Here is a 23,103-nt window from a genome sequence, read left to right as displayed (position 1 = left end):
GTTTGTTTTTTCTCCTAGTGAGGTGTTTGGATTTGCTGGTTATCTTGCTAAGAAGGGAAGGCTGAGATTGGATGACTGCATTTTATTTTTGCAATCCTTTGTTTTGTTGGGACTATGTTTCTTTTTTATTGTTGTTTGTTTCTTATGTTTGCAATTTTCTTCTGTTCTTAAGGGGGCTTTTTTCATCAACAAGGAATTTAGCTTCATAAGTAAGGTGCATAGGGTAAGGCATATTAGCCTTGGGTAATTCCTTTATTGGTTTCTCCCCTTCTCTTTTCTAATCATATTTAATAAAATTAATTTTGCTTATGAAAGAAAACTAACATTTTCTTGCTCTTGGGCTCAGTGTAATTGTTGTGCCGAATATGTCACCATTTGCTCTAAAGCCGCAAGCATTATTATTTTATTGCACCTAAGATATCAGTAGTACAGGAAGTATATTGTAATTATGTGAGGATTTTACAAATATTATATTATTTAGGCCAGATACCATACCTTGTATGTTCTCGATAAATAAATAAACAAATAAATATATATATATATATATATATATATATATATATATATATATATATATATATATATATGCTCACAAAATTTTAATTATTAATTAGTTTTAAAAAAAATAGTAACTATAATTGTACATGTTTCAACCTCTTATTAGCTTGTCATTTCGTGTTAAGCAATCACCCAATAAAATTTCAATTGGCATGTTTCTCATAATATAATTATGTGCACAAAATATTTATAATCAGGGATTTTATATAGTGAATCAATTATTCTAACTAGGAATCTAGTTGGAATGGCAATCCATTCACATACTTAAGATGTAAATTGTTTTTTTTTTTTTTTAAATAATATTTAAGGAAGAAGCTTGCACGTTCAACAAGATGACAAAATATGAAACTGAACAGAGATATCCACGTAACCGACAATCGCCATCTCTTTTTTTTTCCTACTTTTTTTCAATTTCTTACTTAATCCATATGCTAATATGTGATTGGGTTATCATTTCAACTAGAATCCTAATAGCGGTTTAATATATAAATTCTCCCACAACATTTCCAAACCGTGAACATTAAGAGATGCATGAGGATACATGTATAATCACTCTAGAAGAAATTAACAAAAGCCTTACGGACTAAGAAAGTATTAGTGAATTAATTAATTAATGCAATATAGCTAGATGGATTTGCCAACATTGCATTATATTATCAGGGAAGTCTACCATGAACGGGAAGTCTACCATGAACCTAAAACACAAATATGTGGAACTTATTTATTAAATAGGTGAGTCTCACCATATATCATGTGTCTTTAAGAGCTTAATTAACATTATTAAGTCATGATTTACATCTAAGTGAAAGTAAATTAGCTTCAACACCTAAAAGTTGAGTTTCTGTCCTGTGGTATAGCACCAAAAGTATTGGTCATAGGGCTTATCCTATCTGCGGGAAGCGGATCGTCTCGGTGATGGCCTTTCGAGTTTTGCATTCTTATCACTCACTGAATCACCCTGAATCACTGGCGGCTTTGTTTGATAAATATCAGATATAGAATCCAAATCAGTTCCTCTATCCATTGATGTATGAGCAATCTGAATCTGATGATCACCTTTGAAAAGATGATCATCTTGAGGTCCAAGACAGGTTGGCGCTGATCCCAGTTCTTGCAAACGAAGGTCATCAGGCCAGATTAAAAGGCTCTTGCCGCTACCATTGTAAGGGCTAGACCTCTTCTTTCCCAAGCAAATATTGTCATTATTTGGCATGAACGCATCAATTGATGGTGGCCTTTCCATGTTGTGTTGCATATCAAGTTGGTCACCTCCATAAATGTTAAGGTCTTGAAATGGTGAGAAATTTAGAGGACCAAAATCTTTCATCCCACCCCCCATATCAGGAACTCCTTGATTTCCAATGCCTTTGTTGCTTCCTGAGGCCATGTTTTCATTTGCAAGTGTTTGGTAAGCTTTCTCTAGCATATTTTGCATGTATTTCCCATGAGATTCAATCCTTAATTGAAGATGTCTTTGTACCTGAAGCCATAGATGGTACCAAACCCAGATAAAAATTTTAATATATATACATATATGCTAGGAGAGATCATTCAGAAAAGATTTTTGCTTACATCTAATTGTTCGTGCAATCTTCTTTGCACCTCCATTTGCATCCTAATCGCATCAACCATGTGTGAGTTACTGGATTTTCACAGGTATATTTGACAAGAAAATCCGATACCACCAACCACAAACAAGAATGAAAATACCAACTTAGGTAATTCTTTATGTTGTTATTTATTTTTAAATGAATGGCTTTCAATGACTTGTTTACTCTATAAAAAAAATAAATAAATAAATCGACGTAATACTTACTCGTTCATACTTCTGCTCATCATGACAGAAGACGATCCACCACTTCGTTGAAGATCTAATGCTGGAGCTGCCATGAAACCATAATTAATCAGATAATTTATTTTTTATTGCAAGAATACGAGAAATATATTGCACACACAAAGGCAGAGAAACCAAAAGAAAAGAAAAGAAAAAACTCTCTTACCATCCTTGATTGAGTGATCATTGAATTCCTTGTGAGGTTGCTTTCCAAGTCTGAATTTCTAATGAAGAAAAAGAACAATATTAAAAGAAAAGAAAAGAAAAGAAAAGAAAGGAAAAGAAGAATGAAATCGAGCCAATCCTATGATAAGGGGAAAAAGAAAAGCAAAAGAAGCAGGAAATGATGTTCTATTCAAACCTGAAGATGGCTTTTGAGGTGGTAAAGGGTAAGACCCTTCACACCCATAACTCTCATGATTGTCTTTGGTGTGGCTTCTGCAAATTTTCAGCAAACATAGAAGAGAAAATACGTTGGAACCCAGTTGAAGCTAGATGAATAAAAGAAAAATAAGAAGAGGAAAGAAGGAAGCAATCCATCAACTGAAGAATTAAACAAGTGATCAATCTCAAAACAGATGAAATGGAATCGACGAAAAAGAGACATAGGGAAAATTCAGTACTATCAGGTCCTCCAAGTTGAGCAACAGCATCGACAAAGCGTTCATGAAGTTCAACTGTCCAACGCAGACGAGGCTTAGGGTCAGTGGTTAGGACAAGACCAGAGTCCCCTTGAACACACATTGGCCTATCATGGGAATTCATGGTTGAGGGTTTCTTTGTATGGAACATTCTCTCTCTCTCTCTCTCTCTCTCTCTCTCTCTCTCTCTCTCTCTCTCTCTCTCTAAGAAACTCTGAGAATTCAAAGAGATTCAATAACAAATGCGATGCAAATAGGGAAGAATAGGGTGCGTTTTTTGAAGGAAAGCGAAGGGGACGGGGAGATTTGATTTTGCTTTGATATCTCTCTACTAGAAAGAACAGTAGACAAGCTGGCCTACCCTGAAAGAAAACATATAATACCATATATTATAAAAAGATTAAATAGAAATATTAATAAATTTTAATTTAATAATATTGAAGTATTTTTATAATAATGAGGTCAAGTTCAAATACAGAGAGATCAAATTATATAAAATAATTAATTAATAAAAATAAAGAGCACCCATTCTAATGCGCGGCTAGCCATTCATTTTGCCCAAGGATTCTCTCTTCCTCTTGACTGTAAGTCAATCATATATATTCAACTACAGAAATGTATTCTACCTGTACATTATCACCGCCTTGGTCGGTGAAGGCATTCTAAATTTTTATTTTGATATGTAGTGATAAATTTAAATTTAAAAATTTTTAGAACCGTATTAAAATCTTCTCTCAATATATTTTGTCGTTTCAAAATCTTTGTTGGGAGGAGGAGAAGTTCTCTTTATTTAAAGGAATGATGTTAAAAAAATGTCTCAAAAATTAATATTTAGAGACTTTTTTTTATGCCTAACTAATTATTTCGTCTTTAATTTTTAAATTTCTTGTAGTAATACTTAATGGCAATTACAAAATAATGCAATGCACCCTAGTCGTATTTTTTCATTAGAAATATAAATTAATTTATTTACTTTTTTTCCCTAATAAATAGACAATTTTAGTAAAATAAGAACAGGCGTATTTCTTTTTTTTTTATTTGCTTCTCTTAGAAAAAAAAAAGGGAAAAAAAAAAAAAGAAGAAGAAGGAGGAGAAGAAATCCTATTTTCACTGAATATGACATCCGTATTTTCACTAAATATTACATCCATATATAGATAGATATAGAAGGGATAGAATCTTTATAATTCTGGAGTGTAATATATGTTAAAGAGAGAGCAATGTATATGTATATACCTTTTGCTATGACCAAAAAGAAGAGTTCATCTTTTGTAGTGTGAAATATATACTTTAACCATGTGAAACTATTTGTTTTATTATATATATATATATATATATATATATATATATATATATATATATATATATATATATATATATATATATATATATATTTCTTCGGCTCTTCCATATATAAAAATTACAGAGCATTATTTATTAAATGCATGGCTCCTTATGTCTAATTGAAATTGTTTTAGTGATTAAAGAGATATCATTCCATTGATTAGTATTTAAATTCCTATTCCCATCCCATCCCATTCCTCCTATGAAAAAAATAAAAAAGGTGTATGGCTCACTCATCTCCTCTGTTTTGTACTACGATCTACCTTTTAGCTTAATTATTTGTGAACCAATAAGCCCGCAGGATGTGATGGTTATAACAAGATTAGCGACATGCTTTAATTAGGAAAATGAACTTGGTTATCTTATAATAATATCTCATAGAAATAGAAAAACTTATGTATAAATTCAATTTCGATTCTGTTTTAATATGATTTCAGTTCGATTTTTAGTAAAAAATCAAAATTGAATCAAAATATCAAAATAACTTTAGTTCGATGAGATTCCGATCAGTTCGGTATGATTCTTTAATTGAATTCAGGAGCTTCAAGAACCGTGCATAACCTACTTCTTGGTGTTTGATTGCAATATTACACTAATCAAATGTATTTATATTGCATATATAAGTATTTTGACATTTTAATAAAATTATCAAAATTTAGATAATGACTTCCTCTTTTAAAAAGAGGAAGTCATTTTTTTTTAATAAAAAAATATTTTGTATTAATTTATTTGTACTCTAAATGTTAAAGAATATTAAAAAATATTTCTTAAAAATATTTTTTTCAAAACAAACGATACGCATACTAAAATTATATATTTTTTAATAATCATTTTAGGCCTACATCAATAATTTTTAAAACGGAAGAAAGAAAACCGAAGAAAGTGTAGAATTTTTTTATATATTTAATTTAAGGGTATACTCTCCTATAATAGTCTAGCGCATTATTATTATTATTATTATTATTATTATTATTATTGATAAAAAGTGAATTCAAAGGAAGTGTAAATTGCATCTTAAATAGGTTAATTTTACATTAAAAAAATAAAAAATTAAAGATAATATTCAAAATTATTTAAATTTGAAATAATCTAAAATTAAAATGAACTAGCCTGCATTCATCCCATTTAATGTGCTTGCCATCTCTATGTATGCTGCATGTTACAGGCTAATTTTGATTAATTATATAAAAGAAAACACTAGACCACAAATAAGGACACAACTTTTAGAGTATGTGGGATGGTGTTTATGTTGGGATATGAACATGAATGCATATATAAAGGTAGAGAGGTAACGAGTGTAGAGCTTTTGGAAAGAAGAATTAATTAATTAGGAACTTCTCATTTCTTCTAAAGCTAGCTAGCTTGTTTGGGGCTCAACCTATTATCCTTTTGTGGAATTGAAGATTGTCTTTTGCATATACTTCCTCTCCTTTCCAAATCAATTTGGCATTGGGTCTCACTTATGCCAAAGCTTATTTAAATATCATTTATCATAAATTTAAAATATAATATATATTAAAATATTCATGTAAAATAAATAAAATTTATATATTTATACCTTAATTTATAATAAATCAAATCTTTCTAATAATAAAATGAGAAAGAATTAACATATAAATCTCTCTCTTTCTCTTTCTCTTAGATAATATAAAGCCCATACGAAGCATCCATATCAAACCTTGTAATGGATGATCAATCATAAATAAAAATCTATTCCTGAAAAAAATAGAAAATGCACCTTGTTTACCAAACTTCATATGCGAATAAATGCTTTCTTCTTTGACAATCAAAGGAAGATTCCTCTCACAGAAATCTAAAATCCCATTAATTGCCCTTTTTTTTTCTTCCAACATATATAAGGTGACTAGCTAAGATGCATAGTCGAATAAATTATATAATAGATATAGCCCTTTATATTTTATCTCAACATTACAATAAAAAGAATTAATTAATTATAAAAAAATCTAAGAAATTTCTCATGTCATACACTTCAGTCTCTATTATTTCAAAATTAATAATTTTTGTTGTTATGATTTGCTATTAACTTAATTAGCTCTTTAGGTCTTCTTTGTAGAATTATGATTCTTTTTTAACAGAAAAATAGATTTGGCTTTTTACACTTTGATACTTAAAATTTAATTTTTTTTTTTTTTTTGGCGTTTTTGAATGCACATGAGAGAGCGGGGAAAAGGAGAAAGAAGACAACATGCATTAAGATTTGGCGATTCCTTATGGGACTGTAGCACTATTAGTATGACTACAAGCTTTCACAATAATATCACTGAAAAATTATTATTTAATTTTTATATTTTAAAAAAAATTTACTTTTATTAAACTGTTTGTCAATTTTTTTGTTAGTAATATTAGCTAAACTACTATTTAATTATCTATTTTAGTGAAACTAATTAGTTAGTCCTTATATTTAAAAAAACACATTCGCTAATATCTGTAATTTAATTCCGTTAACTATTTAATTTTATAATTTTTTTTATCAAAATTATTTTAATTTTCTTTCCCTTATTTCTCTCTTATGTTTCTTTTATTTCTCTCTCTTATGTTTCTTATTCTCTTATCTGTATTCACACCTTTTTTTTCTCATTCTCTTTGTGTTTTCATCGTTTGGTAAAAATAATATAATTTGTTTGTACAAAAAGATTAATCAGTTTCTCAGATATCTAAGTAATTAAAGAAAATTATTTCTAAATAGAGAAAATACAAAAATGATGTCTAATAAATTGAATGAAAATACTTAAAGAATTTTTTTTAAGTAAATTTAAATTTATTCTCAAAATAGCAAAATTTTTATTTTTATTCAAGAATATATTATTCAAAATATTATATTTTCAAAATACAATGATCAACTAATTAAACTAAATAGTAGTGTTTTTCAAAATATAGAGATTAACTAATTAATTTCTTTAAAATAAAGTGACTAAATAGTAATTTAACTGTCATTAATTAATAGAAAAGTTAACGGAATGACTAAATAGTTTAAGGAAAATAAAATATAGAAACTAAATAATATATTTTTCAAACTATAAGAACTAAATAATTAATTTTATTAAAATATAAAGACTAAATAATAATTTTTTTCTAATATTACTAACAACAATATAATAATAATGAAACAAAGCTAGGGATTAACTTTTCAGTTCATTACGTATGAAGATGATAAAGCTTAGTATTAAGAGCATGTTATGTTAGCTTTGTTTTCAAGCATCTCCAAAATGAATATATTCTCCAAAATGAATATATTCCCTTGATGGTAAATTTGAGGGCCCCATTTTATGAATATTTAGAAAACTTTACATACTTCTATTTCCTTTCCATCTACATATACCAGCTGAGAAATCCATTTGCCTCTATATTTTTCTGTGCATAATCAAATTCTATTATCCTAAAATTTAAATTATTAGTTCATGTTATGAGATATTTCATTTAATCTCTAATTTTAAAATATTAAATATAAAAACTTAAATATCATGTAATTGTTTTTAAATTTTATGGTTATTTTGTTAAAATAAAGTAATATTGATCTGTTTTATTTCAAGAAAAAATATAATTTTAGATAATTTTTGTAATTTATTTTGTATCATTTGCATAAAATGATATTTGTTTTTTCATAAAGTAGCAATCATTTAAAAAAAAATCTTTTATGAAAAAATAAATATATATTATAATTTTTAAATAAATAATGTAATAAAATATTATTTTTAAATTAATAATAATGAGTTGAATTATTTACTTTTTTTACAATAAAAATATAAAAAACCCATTATTATTAATTTAAAATAATGTTTATTATATTAATTTTATAAAAAAAAAATCATATTTTTTTTCTGTGAAGTGCCATTGTTTTTATACTAATTTAATAGTTTTTATAAAACGATTACTTTATGCAAAATTAATGAAATAAAATATATAAATATTGTGAAATTTTAATTTTTATAAAATAAAATAAACATAAAATCTACCATTTTCAATGTGATTTATTTCCAACATCATTTTTTTCGCAAGTGTTAAATTTTACTAACAAAAATGTGATAAAAAAAGCTAGTAATTGAATTCACAAGCAACAGAAGAATAAAAAGCCATGATATTTGAGGGAACAATATAAAGACATACAAAATAAGGAATTTACACTATATATAAACGTGGGAGGAGAATATTAATTTTGTGAAAAATGTTTTTTATTTTTTAAATTAATTATAATTATATTTTTATTATTTAAATTAATTTTAATATTTGAATAAATTAAAATTCTTAATTTTAAAGTTTGTATAAATTTAAAAACTTATATTATAATTTCAATTAAATATAAAATTTTATATAAAGTAATTAATTAAATTAAAAAAATAATAAATAAAAATAAAAAATACAATTAATTTATAATCCATCTATAATAATATTTATAATTTTCTATGATATATATAAATGTAGGAACGATGGATGAACTTATCATTCAACTAAATTTCCCTTAATTGTTTATAATATTTATAATATTAAAATTTTATAAACAAGTTAAAATGTTTTTTAAAAAATTATAAAAAAATACATTATTAAATGCTAAAGAATAACAATTCTACTGTAACTTTAATTTGAAGACGGCGCAATATTTGATCACTTTGACTCTTAATAGATAATCAATATATTATTATTTAAGAAAATAAATATTTTCTCTTTTTGATTTTAAATAAATAATTAAAGTAATTACTATTTCCAATTGAGATATAGAGTCGTATTAAAGAACCCCTAAATTTTTATCTAATTTTAATTTTTTTTAGAACTAATTTTAATTATTATTAAATAATAATTATTTTTATTGAAACATGAAGCCAGATTAAAGAGTAATATATATATATATATATATATATATATATATATATATATATATATATATATATATATATATATAATTTTCTTTTAATAGAAATTTATTCGAAATTTTATTAAAATATTTAATAATTAGATACTAATTAATATATTTTTTTAATTTAAATAAAATTCTACCGTTATAAGGAAACTTAAATCTAGCAAAAGTTAAAAAAATAAATTAAAAAGAGAGTACAAAGAAATTCATAAAAGAAAAGTAGGAATTAATGCTACAAGAAATTCATAGAGAAAAGAAATTTTGCTGATCATATATAATTATGAAAGTGTAATATCTAAGGTCATTTTTAATTTCATAAAATATAATATTAATCATGTATATTTTATATATTATCTAATTATTCATTGTATAAAGAGAAAAAAAATTAATATTATAATCCAATGCCAATCAAAACAGCAAAAATTTTGTCATTTATAAATTCTATTATATTTATAATTTAGAATAATTTTTAATTGGAACATCCAATTTTCACTCAATTCTTTTTCTTTATAATTTCCAACCAACAATCTCACTGTATTTCATTGAGATTTTAGATAGATTGGTGACAGGTGACCCTAATATTTTCTTTTGATTCCCATCAATTCATTATTAATTTGTCACAGTGAGTGAAAAATTAAATTTCAATATCTTTTGAGCTTTTAGGGGTGACCTACTATGGACGAATGACGACTAGGGAGAGAGAAATGACATAAAGACGAAAGAGAATTGTATTTTTAATAAATAAAATAATTTTTTTTATTCTAAATTTTGATTGATTTTTGAGTTAGATAATCCTGCATCAATTTCAGAAATTTAGCATAAATTATAAAATTAAAATATTTAAATTGTTATGTAAATTTGTACAAAAAGTTTAAATTTTAGATGAAATTAAATTTTATTTATTTATATAAATAAATAATTATGAGTTATAAACCATATTTAATGTATGTGCAATAAAAGCAACTGTCATTTCATTTTTACTTTTGGTTATATATAAAAGTACTCCTATAAATATACTCCAATAAATACTCCTGTGAATGGACAAAAATACTCCTATAAATATTAATTAATATTAATAATATAAATTAAAATTTTAATTCTATTATGAAAATAATTTCTCTTGTATTAAAAATCCTATTATAATCTGATTCTTAATTGCGTTATATGCACAACATGACGATTAATACCTTAATTTATTAGGATTATTTATTTTAACTCTAATATTGTTTACTAATTTATGCATTATCTAAAATTATTTTGATATAATTAAATTATAGCTTATTATTATGTTTGGTGATTTTAGTACTATCTTAATTTTAAAAATAATATAAGTACCCTAACTTTCCATCTAAAGTTTAAGTATGAAATATCTACTTTGCTTCAAAAAAAAAAATCTATTTTATAGAGAGAATAATTTAAAAAATGCAATAAAATCAATAAATTTAAAATTTTTTAAAAGAATTTTTTTTTTACATAATAAGTTAGTCAAGTTATTAAGTTTATATCAATAACGAAAATAGATTACAAAGAGAAACGAATATAAAGCCAATATTATTATAAAATAAGTGTAAATTTAGTAATTCGTTTAATACAGAGATAATGAATTTTAAGAATGAAGAGAATTTATATTAACTAATTAAATTTACTTTTTTTAATATTTTAGTATGAAACCAGTGACTGAAAAAAAAAGAAAATATGGTATAAAAATTATATATATATATATATATATATATATATATATATATATATATATATATATATATATATATATATATATATGATCAACCATATTATATTTTTAATATAAAATATTTAATAATTTACTTTTTTTATTTACTTACTTTATATATAAATTAATTATAATTTATAAATATCCAATATTAATGATTTTCAATGTATTTCGCATTATACAAAGCTGCGATAAAAATTTAAATATCAATATTTTGATAAAAATAAATTATTTATGAGCTAATAATAAATTATAGACATACATATAATGTTGCAGTCCATGAAATTTCTTGTGGGTATGGACCTGCAAAATATAAAATAAATGGGTCAGAAGTCCACCGGATGTGAATCCAGTGAAAACCCTTCGACACTCAAGTTAGAACTGATATGAGAGAACTGGGTATTACATTAATTAAGGAGAAAGAACATAACTCCATATATGATCTAATATCTTTATAAAGGATATAGACAATAGTTGTTTATGATAAATCAATTATATAATTATATAAATATTATTAGCTAATATAATTATAAGATTATATTTCTACTAGTGTATAATTATAGATATTGCCAGATTTGGCAATCCTACTATGATTACTTTCTTTAATCAAGATTATTTTCTTTTATTGAGTGGGTCTTACAATGATTGAATCAATTGAATGAATCTCGTGATTGAACCAGTAAATATTATTAGGCTCATAGGCTACCCAAAAACTCAAGTTACTGAATTAATTATATATATATATATATATATATATATATATATATATATATATATATATATATATATATATATATATATATATATATTAAGGAGCTATATTGTTAGTCCTCCCCTCGAGTATGAATCTTTAAATTCATTTACGTGTTGAAACTTTGGTCATCACCCTAAATTTTTTTTTTTTTAGTGCGGACTATCATCTTGATAAAATTGATAATGATAGAATTTTCACCTTAGGTGGATTTGCACTTTCGATTTGCTTAGTTTGATAAACTATTCCTTAGATGGACTTGCACCTTTACTTTGCTTACATGGTGGACTATCATTTTAGATGGGATAAGCACCTTTGTTTTAACTTGACGGACTATCATCGTAAATGGGCTAAGTACCTTTGTTTTAGCCTGGCAAACTATTGCTGTAGATAGGTTAAGTATATTTGTTTTAGCCTGATGAACTATCACCGTGGATGGGCTAACCACCCTTATTTTATTCAGCCTGGTAGACTATCGCTATGAATGGACTAAGCACTCTTTATTTTAGCCTGGTGGACTATCACCGTGGATGAACTAAGCACCCTTAGATTTTTTAGCCTAGCGAACTATCACCATGGATGGGTTAAGCACCCTTAGTTTATTTAGCTTGGCAGACTATCACTGTGGATGGGTTAAGCACTCACATTTTATTTTTCTTGGTAGACTATCGTTGTAGATGGGCTAAGCACCCCTTAAAATTTATCTGCAAAAAAAATGCTTGTACAAGTATTTTTATGAAGATAATCCATATAATGTATGTTGTAAACTTACCCATGATTTTCTCAATAAATAGTAATATAAATGGAATGTATAATGTACATTTCCAGAGAGATTTACCAATTGATTTTGATAAAAAATAAAGGTCTTTAAGTTTAAAGAATATTTGAGAGTGATATATCGTTGATAAATATATATTCATATTTACATAGTTATAAAATGAACTTTATTTTCAATCACATCTAGATTTTGCAGTATAATAAGTATGAACTAAATAGAAATCAAAAGCAATGCTAAATCATGGAAAATAAAGCGAAAAATTTAAAATAATTTCAGGTGTCTCCAATTGCCATTCATCTTGAAGACAAACTTGGACTATAATATAATCTAATAGAGCTTATGCTATTGCCCCCAAATAATTCTAAAAATTAATTTTTAGAATTATATAATTTTTTCAAGTCCCATTAAACTAAAGTACATCATAATTTCTATTCGTTTAAAGTCAAATAATGAATTTAATTTTGATAATAATAGAATTCTGTGTCAAGAAAATTGACTAAAATTCATATTATATTGATTGGAAGCATTATAGGTAATTTTCAACAAAACACAGCAATGGCCCAACATACAAAACTGAAGGTGTGGCGATGGACTAATTGATTATAGCTCTTTTATAGCTATTAGCATAAATTGATGTTGTTTCCTTACCATAGAAACATTCCCAATTTTGTAAAATAAACAAAAATTATTAAATAAGAATTTTTATAAGTTCAAATAATTTAAAAGTTCTGAAACTTCACAATGATATCCCGTCAACTGTTAAACTATTAAAAATATTCCATAGCAATTGAAAATGTGATGGTTTTTTTTTTTAATGTCAAATCTTTGTAAAATAAAATATGAAAATATCGCTTGAAGCATATGCGTTATATATAGGCATGTAATAGCAAAGAAGAAAGAGTGATGCAATGATAAAGCATTTATACTTACTATAAGAAGAATGACGTTGATTGATCGTCCAATAGGATATATAGCCCTTTTACAAATTTAAAACAAAACTCATGTGACTGTAAATAAATTTTCCAGATCGTACCTAAGTAAATTTAGAAATTTCTTGAATATGATAAAAAAATTTTTTGCTAGGTTGTAAACCACAAGTCATCCTCTCACTTGGTTCATTCTCCCATTTTGAGTTCAGAATATAAAGAATATAAGGGAGAGACACAACTTCTTGTGTCGTTTCCCATAAATGGCGTAACTGTTGGGGTCCTTGAAAATTTCTTGTAGGTATGGACCTGCAAAATAGAAAATAAATGGATCAGAGGTCCACCAGGTATGGATCCGGTAAGGACTCTCTGACGCTCAAGTTAGAACTGATATAAGAGAATAGTCTATTAGATTGATTAAGGAGAAAGAACATACCTCCATAAATGATCCAATCTCTTTATATAGAATATAGACAATTATTGGTTATGGTAAGTCAACTATATAATTATATGGATATTATTAGCTAACATAATTATAGGATTATATTTCTATTTATAGTGCATAATTATAGACATTGTTATATTTGACAATCCTACTAAGATTGCTCATCTTTAATCAAGATTCTTTTTTTTTTTTTGAGTGGGTTTTACAGTTGTTGAACCAATTAAACGAATCTTGTTGTTGAACTATTAAATATTATTAGGCTTATGGGCTATTTAAAAATTCAAGTTACTTGAATAATTATATATATGTATTGAGGAGCTATATCACATAATATATACAAAAGACACACACACACACATATATATTCCACTGAACTCTCTAATGCAAATTATACATGCATCATATTATATAATGTATATGAACCTTAATTTTAATTGTTTCATTTTGATTAGAGATTTAAGTTGATATTTGTGACATTATTTCACTTATTTTTATTATATGTCAATAAGAATGTATATTTTAAAAAAAATTATGACAAAACTTGTAGGTATGTTATTTAATTTTAAATGAAATAATTTATACGTGAAATCTTAAATTAATGCTCATAATATATGATTGTCAAAGAAAATAAAATTACAATAATTTAAAATTTATTTTACAATTTTAATATAAATTTAATAAAATAATTGATACGAAAGCATTTCAAGTATCTATTTTATTGCACTAATTAAATTATAATATTTATTATTGTAAATATTTAATAATTTAATTCAATTTAATTCTTATATATATATAAATAAAATAATTATGTGTTATAAACTATTTGATGCACGTGCAACTTACATGCTTTAAATGTTAGTGACAATAACCTGTTGCTAATCTATATAACTTCATTGCTAATACTATTTAGCAGCAAAAAGATATGTTGCTAATAATTTTAGCAATTAGAGGCTTCTATACATTATCGTCGCTAATAACTCTTAGCGATGCAAAATTTGTCATTAAATACCTAATAATTTCACTTTTTAATATTAAAATAATTCATATAAATTAAATTTTTAATATTATTTTAATAATAATTATACTTATATTTAAAAAAATTATTGTAATTCTGCATATAATAATTCAATAATTTCTATCCTATAAACATTATTAATTCATTAAATGTGACACCCCTCACCCGAATACAGTGTAGCCGAGCAAGGCATGTCACACTCGGTGCCGGAACACCCTATTTTATCTTACTTTATTCTTTTAAAATTTTGTTCTCGTTATATTTTTAATATCAATTATTTTTCTATGGAGAAACCAGCAGAGTTTCCCCTATTTCTATTATCATTTGGCATATTTTACTATTCACCTGCTTGAAATTTCAATAATATTTTCACAATAAAATCTCATCAATTATTTTCATAATCATCTCATCACACATTCAATTCTTGCAACTCATTTGCATACATGTCCATTCATACTCAATTTATGTATCAAAATTCTCAAACTTTATAATTTACATGATTTACAAGCTAATTTCATAAATTCACAATTTACATAATATACAATTAATTACAATACCATAATTTACATTACAATTAATAACTAATTGTAAATACATAGAATAACTTTTGTGAGCCCTATCTATATGCATTGCTGAAGAGGTGACAACTTGAACACTTCTGCAGATCTGGACTCCAATAATCTCAGTCAAATGTCCACTAGGTTTTAGCTTCAGTACCTGCGCGAAGGAAACAAATCTATCGCGCTAAGTATTTCTGCTTAGTGGTACAATAATATAACAAGAAAATAATTACAAATAAAGATAGAAACAAAACATAATTCGGATAATTAAAATTTATTTATACTTCACATGCGGTTTCTAAAATTTAATATGTTTTATCCTAATTTAGTCTTTTTTGGAAGTATTTATTTCACAAATGTATAGTAATAATGTACAATAGAAAAATAATTTAAAAATAATAAATTTATGCTTATATTATTATGTAAGTCACATTGGCAATATTTATTTATGTTATAATTTCCTTTGCTAATCTTTTAGCATTTTCTCAATACTTTCTAGGATGTCTCAGATTATTTCTGTCACACCCTACCCCTCTGTAAGGCATAACATGATCCCGTAGTATACCTAATGAATTATCAACTCCGTCTACTAATAACCCATTAAATACACTACAAGGGATTTTAAAAACTTTTCTTACTTCTTTTACAGTGGTGAGCACTATTTACAGGTGTTAAACCTTTTTGAACTGAAGTGATAGAACTAACACATTTGAATTATTTGGAATTTCTGAAAAAGATTTTGGCAGAGTGCCATCTGTATTTTGGATAAAACAGTTCTTCAGAAAACCTGTAAAAAGCACTTCAATATTTTTCCAAATCTCAACTCCAACATATTTCTCAACACAACATGTTTCTCAACTCAAATCCACAGTGATTTTTCAAATACTGCGATACAAGAAATATAATACAATTTTTACAAGCCAAAATAACTCATAATTATTTTACAACTTCAAGGTACAATTTGAATTTACAACTGCTCAAAATCAAAAACAATATGTACATACAGTGAACATACATTATAGTACAAAATGCAAAATGTGGTATACTCGTTATACCCGAAAATCTCTCGCTGGAGGTACTAGCAAATTTAGTCTCACGCTCTATCTGTCTGTCTACTGCGATAAAGAATAAAAGCTATCACGAGACAATGTCTCAGCAGTACAACATTAACCAAATACAACTTTAAATCACAATTCATAAATCATTTAAATGATGGATATGTAAAATCATAGTTAAATTCAAGACAATGAGTGTCAGAAGGAATTTAACACAATATCACAATAAATCTCAGAGATCAAAATATAGTTAGCTTCAAAAGATAGTGAATGTCAATAAGGATTTAACTCCATTTCACAATCTCATAATACAAATCAATAAATCACACACAGCTTAATCATGTTCCAAAGTTCAATTCGTCCCAAAAGCCGATGGCTAATGAGGTATTCAATTCGTCCCAAAAGTCGATGACTAATGAGGAATAACATAGCTAGCTAGCAAAAATATGAGTACTCATCCAATTCGTCCTCAATAGGCACACACCTCAACACTTCAGCCAGAGAGGGAATTCAATTCGTCCCACTAGACAAGCTAGTGAGGAATACAATCAATATACATGATAGCTGTGGTTTCAAACCATTTCCAATGCTTTTCAATCAATAAGTATCCATCAATATCATTCAAACAATTTTACATAGTTTCAAACCATTTACAATGCTTTTCAAGCAATAAATATCCATTCAAACACATTTCCACAATTTAAAACAATAATGTACAAATAGTCATAATTCATTTCAATTGAAAAATTCAAAAGAAATAGTTGTTGTGCACAAACCTCGATAATCGTCTCTGTCCGACTCAGTGTTTCCTTCCTTTTTCCTAAGTCTTTACTAACTGAGAAACACAATTTGAAGTGTTTCAGTACTAAATTAAACCGTCTCTATCGATAATGCTTGATAAGTAGTTCACTGAAAGCTATTATTTACTTAATCACCTAATATATCGACCCTCGATGCGTTCTAGGTAAATTAGGTTTTAGTGTTACTAATATGTCACATTCGATAGTCTTTTAGGGTTGGTACATGTTACCAATTTCATTTCCTTGTTTAGTGCATTTTATTGCAACTTGCTGGATTCCGGGATACTAGTTTGACCTAGCCGGACGACCTAGTTCCCTCGATTTTCGGGTTTCGGTCAAAACTACAAACTTGTAGATCTATGTCTTATGGAACGCGGGGCAAAATTTCAGGTTATTCTAAGTTATGTAGACCAAGTTATGGTTATTTTACTATTGCTGGTCAAATGGCATCAAATTTGGTCATTTTAGGTCAATTTTGGTCAACTTTGGTTCGGCTAGTTTTTGGACCCGAACTTGTGCAAGCTGTTTGACTTGCTTATGGTCATTTCTGGGCTTTGGTGTCTTCATAAGACTTGTAGATATGGGTCTTAACTATTCATGGTTAAAATTTCAGGTCAATTGGACCTGTTTTGAGTGAGTTGTGGCCTAAACACTAACTGCTGCCCAAATGGTCAGTTTTCAGGCCTCACTTGCACTTAATCCGGATTTGGTCATTTTTCAAGCTACCTTGCAAGCAGAATTTCGGTATGCTTCCTTCATGAAAGTTGGCACATTTTGTGCCTAGTTTCACCTCCAATTGGTCTCATACCAATTGGAGCCACACACTTAAAGTTATAGGCTAAAATGCATACTGTCCTTAAATACATTGCTTAACATCTATCAATTGCACATTTACTTGCTATAAGTCCACTTCTCTTCCCACTTCTATTTTGGTACATTACCAAAACCATTTATCACTCCATATTAAAGTCACTTTGGGCAGAATACAAATATCCTCAATACACCAAATGAAACTCTAATTCACAAAGTCCAAATAAAACAATATATACACATAACCACTCCTAATTATTACATACAATTTCCACAACCAATTTACATACATATTCATCAATCCTCAATAACACAATTCATCCAATATCTTCATGAATTCAAACATTCATCAAGGAGTCCCAAGGCTGCCGAAATGCTCCCCATTGCCAAAGTTTCCCATAGTTTCTTCCACTTCAATTCCAAATGCACAATCACCACATATACATGAAAATAACTTACTAGGACATTAAATCACCTTACTCAACATGAATTCCCACCAAATATATGTAAAAATAATTCATTAAATATACAACTTCATGGCTGTCCAAAATTGGATATGTCAATAACTCCTCAAAACTTTAAAATTTCTTCACAAAGCAAACACCCATAACATACTTACAAACTTTAACAAAGCAATATTCAAAAACTCAAACTTACCTATTGTTGAGACTTGCTAAATCTTCACTAAAACTTCTTGAAATTGTTATCAAACTCTTCCTTGTGATGTGGGGATAAATTTTAATGAAGATAGGTGTGGGAAAAGACGGCTTGATCATGGAATTGTGAAGGTTTGAAGGTGGGCGGCCATGGGAGCTTTTTAGGAGAAATTTGGTTCGGCCATGGCTAGTGCTTGAGGAAGAAGATAAAGGCAGAATGTTAGTGGAGAATTTCAGAGTTTTCAAGCTTTATGTAGTGCTTAGTGGTCCACTAAGTATTAGGATAATATTTGTTTAATGAAACTTTTACTTATTCAATTTCTTAACCCATAATTTGTCTTATTTACTTTTCATTCCAATCTCAATTTTTTTATGTGATTTTCAAACTTTAATAACACTTTATTTTCATGGAAATTTAGGTCAAAAGCCAACTCGGGGTGTCAAATGACCACAATGCCCCTGTTCGGGTTGCATTCCCGATTTTTCGGTAACACCGGGTTTTGTCCGTTTTTCGATTTCTCACTTTTCTTTGTACTAATTAATTGATTTTTCTTTGATATTTCTAATGATATTTATACTTCAACAGGGGTCTCTTTAAGTCCTAAAAATATTTTCCAGGGTTCTCCGCAGTCCAGGGCTAGTCAACGGTCCACGCCGTGACTTCCCGGTGTGGTCACCCATCGCTAGGGTTCTTGGCTCGCTTAACTTGGTTACCTTTGTTTGCTATTATTTTTCCTTTGTTTTTCTTGTATTTTCTTTTCTTGTATTTCATTATTTTATGTCTCCTCCCTCATATCAAAGTGTAGTTCTAGGCATCCTAGCTGTCCGGACAACACTGGTCACCGGAATAGTAGAACGCACTACCGAACATAAGGGTGTTACAATTTCATAATAAGTAAATTTTAATATCGATCCAGTTCATTTCGATTCTTTCTAATAAATAACTATTCTAATTTATTTTAGGTCATCTTACTCATTTATTTTATTTAATTTCAAATATTTTTAATTGATAATATTCTTAACTTATTTCAATAAATTTCACTGCCCAAGTAACCTATGACAGGCTAACTAAACTGGATAAGCGGGGGTCATTGGCACTGGACACCGCGGTGCCTCGGGCCATCATACCAGGGGACGTGTAAGGTCAGTACGTCAACCACGTATGCAGTCAGTATGGCTAAAAGCCATGATAACCAGTAATCGGGCATAAAAGGCATGAGTGCCGACATAAAACCATAAATACAGGTATAAAGCCTTACACAGTACTGCTAAAACAATACTCTATTGGCATGCCAATCTATCCAATTTGACACACGTGTCTAGGCAATACATGAGCACATTCGTACCATTAAGCATTAATATATATTATTATGTCATTATTTCATTATAAGGTTCAATTACAATTGATAAAATTTTATTCTATTTCTAGTGAAAACATAAATTCCTAAATCATAATTACACATAATTCATGCATTTCTCGTAATTTATATATTCATTATTCCATTCATGATAATTGCGATTCACATTGATCAATTTTCATGTACTATTTGTACATCGAAATATTTTCCTAGGGCCATATGGATTATTCCTTTATGTCCTAGAATCATTAAAGTTCAAAAATTTTTAATTCACTACTTATACTATATATATTGGTACTCATAATGGCTTTTTTAATTCCTTTTATTATTCCTTATGTTTTTTGGGTTACTATTCACACATTGCTATTCACTCAATTTGTTGACTTTTTCACACATAATAGTTACATGAGTTCTAACCACGTGAGATTAGCACATTTTGGTTCACCAAAGTGTTGGCATTGGTTGCCAATCAATACTTCAAACCAATAGGAAATAAATAAAAAATTTTAGTTTTTGGTGCTAGAATTCACTGTTTCATTAGGCAATTCTACAGTGAGAATTTGGCCAAATGTAGAATGTTCTCAATCAAAGTTGTTTCTTATTATGTCTAATTACATTTCCCTTTTTGAATCACTCAATTTGGAGTTTTCTAGCTCAAGATATGCTAATTTGAACAAGGCTGGCCGGATTGGTATCTACCCAGAATTTTTGGGCAGAATCCCATTCTGCAAGATTTGGTAGCTCAATTTTGGCTATCAATTTCATTTGATTAAGTCCAGAATTTGAGTTTGTGTTCTACATGAAAGTTGTTCTAAATTGTCTAAGCTTTTCATTGACATAAATTTTAGGTCAATTGGACCCTTCTACACTGAGTTATGACCAAATAAATGAACACTGTTCATTTGGTCATTTTGCCCAAGCAAAATGTGTGTTACCCGAATTTGGTCAATTTTTAGGACATCCTAAGTTTGTTTTTTGGACAGGGTTCCTTCATCAAAGTTGTGCCATTATATGTCTAATTTCATGTCCAATTGGCCTTGCACCAATTGAATCTACACAACTCAAGTTATAGCTGCCCAAACTTGCTAGACTCACATCCAGCCCTGCAGGTCCTATGAGGCAACATACCCAACCTCAAATTCCTCATCATACACAACCAAATGGTCACTAATTAACCATTAGAACTTTCATTCACCAACACATGAACAAAACCCTAGGTTTTACCCAAACCCTAACTCCACAATTCCAATTTGCTCAAGCAACATACAATCAAGTGTTCTAATCATCAAATTCATGTTTAATGGCATCAATTCACAATTATAATTCACTTGAATCATTGAAACCCTATGGTATCTCAAGGCTGCCAAAATTTGAAGGATTTCAAACATGCACAATTTGTTTAATTTCTCTCAAATTCATGCTCAATTTACACTCTAATGATGCCTACACAAAATTTAAAAGGTATAATTGACATTAACCTTGTTGTGTGCCAACCCAAGCTTGACAAACTCCTTTATTTTCACTTCTTTTTGCTGCCCAAGTATTGCTTTAATGGTGAAGACCAATTTTTGTGAAGGGATGATAGGGTTTTATGGTGGGATGAAGGGGGAAATCAAGCTTACAAGGGAGTTTTAATGGAGGTTAAGAGAGAAGATAGAGAGGCTGTCGAATTATGGAAGAAGAAGAACAGAAATTTTGTTTCATTTTTACCTCTTTTCTTTCCTTTTTAATTAGTTTAAGTGTGCTTGTTGAAATACCATTGGTGGAAGCCTTTTTAATGACATCGTAATTATGTCATAATTCAAGTTTTCATGCATTTTCTTTTCTTTTCTTTTCTACCCATTTTCAATTCAATTTTTAGCAATATTTATTCACATTTTATGTCATATAAATTATTTATTTAACTGGAAAAGTTAGCCAAAAATCATCTCTGAATACGAAAATGACCAAAATGCCCTCTGTTTGGCTTATTGAGCTAAAATCATATGTACCAATTTAAAAATTTTTCTAAGCATTTTCTTCGCATTTTAATGTCATCAAAACCTTACTGACTCTTCTCTGGAGTTCCAAAAATTATTTCACGAATTTTTTTCCTTAGGTTTAGGGCTTTTAGCTGTGAAAACAACAACTTCCCGTCAGGTTACCCATCGCTAGGGCACTGGCTCATTTAACTTGGTTGTATTTTATTTCTAAAATTTTTCTTAGATTTTTCTTACTATTATTTGTGTTATTTATGACTCCTCACTCTAGTCTAAATATTTTTTCAGACGTTCTAACTGTTCAGACCGATACCGATCACCTGAACAGTAGAATGTACGGAATTGCTACAGTGAGGGTGTTACATTAAAAATTACTTAATTTACTTTAATTAAATTAACAAAAAAAATTAAACACTAAATATTTATTTTTATTAATTTATTTTTTAATTTTTTTAAATATTTATAAATTTATAATATTAAATTTATTTTAAGTTTTGAATATATATATATATATATATATATATATATATATATATATATATATAAAAGTGAAAAGAAGGGGGAATAATGGTAGAAACAAAAATAACTTTTCACATAATTATGAAATTGTTATTAGAAATTAAATATTTAATAGATGTGCAATTCTAATCTTATTCAATTATAACTATTTTATTTGTTATAAATTTCTAACCATTTTAAAAAATATAAATATTAGTAATAGATAAATTTTAACTAAATATTAAAATTAAAAATTTGAATTTTTAATCCAATTTAAGTAAAACTACTTTATTCTTCATAAATTTAGTCTTTTTCTTTAAGTTATTCATATTGATAAAAATATAGATTTAACCAAACTTAAAATTTATTTTTATATATAAATAAATTTTCATTTATTTCATTTTCATTAGAAATAAAATTATTTTCAATATAATTAATTAATAAAAAATTCTGGAAAACTTTAATGAAATTATAATTGCGCTTAAATTTTTACTAA

General features: G+C 27.4%; 1 protein-coding gene across 2 annotated transcripts; it reads right to left on the bottom strand.

Annotated features, from left to right (window-relative positions):
* Nucleotides 1-1,248: 1,248 nt before the first annotated feature.
* LOC110660674 (myb family transcription factor IPN2) lies at nt 1,249-3,358 on the bottom strand. 2 transcript variants are annotated; one of them, XM_021819050.2, is made up of 6 exons: nt 3,016-3,358; nt 2,754-2,830; nt 2,559-2,616; nt 2,375-2,441; nt 2,131-2,200; nt 1,249-2,038 (listed from the first exon to the last, which is right to left on the bottom strand). In XM_021819050.2, the coding sequence occupies exons 1-6, from the start codon at nt 3,182-3,184 to the stop codon at nt 1,445-1,447; spliced, it is 1,035 nt and encodes a 344-aa protein (XP_021674742.1). In that variant the 5' UTR covers nt 3,185-3,358; the 3' UTR covers nt 1,249-1,444. The 2 variants fall into 2 exon arrangements, with proteins under 2 accessions (XP_021674742.1, XP_021674743.1); XM_021819051.2 differs by having other exon boundaries at nt 2,131-2,173.
* Between the last annotated feature and the right edge of the window lie 19,745 nt (nt 3,359-23,103).

Source organism: Hevea brasiliensis, chromosome 4, assembly GCF_030052815.1.
Source record: "Hevea brasiliensis isolate MT/VB/25A 57/8 chromosome 4, ASM3005281v1, whole genome shotgun sequence".
In the NCBI taxonomy this organism is placed as follows: Eukaryota; Viridiplantae; Streptophyta; class Magnoliopsida; order Malpighiales; family Euphorbiaceae; genus Hevea; species Hevea brasiliensis.
The sequence above is the reverse complement of the archived record's forward strand: the minus strand, read 5'-3'. Positions and strand labels throughout refer to the sequence as shown.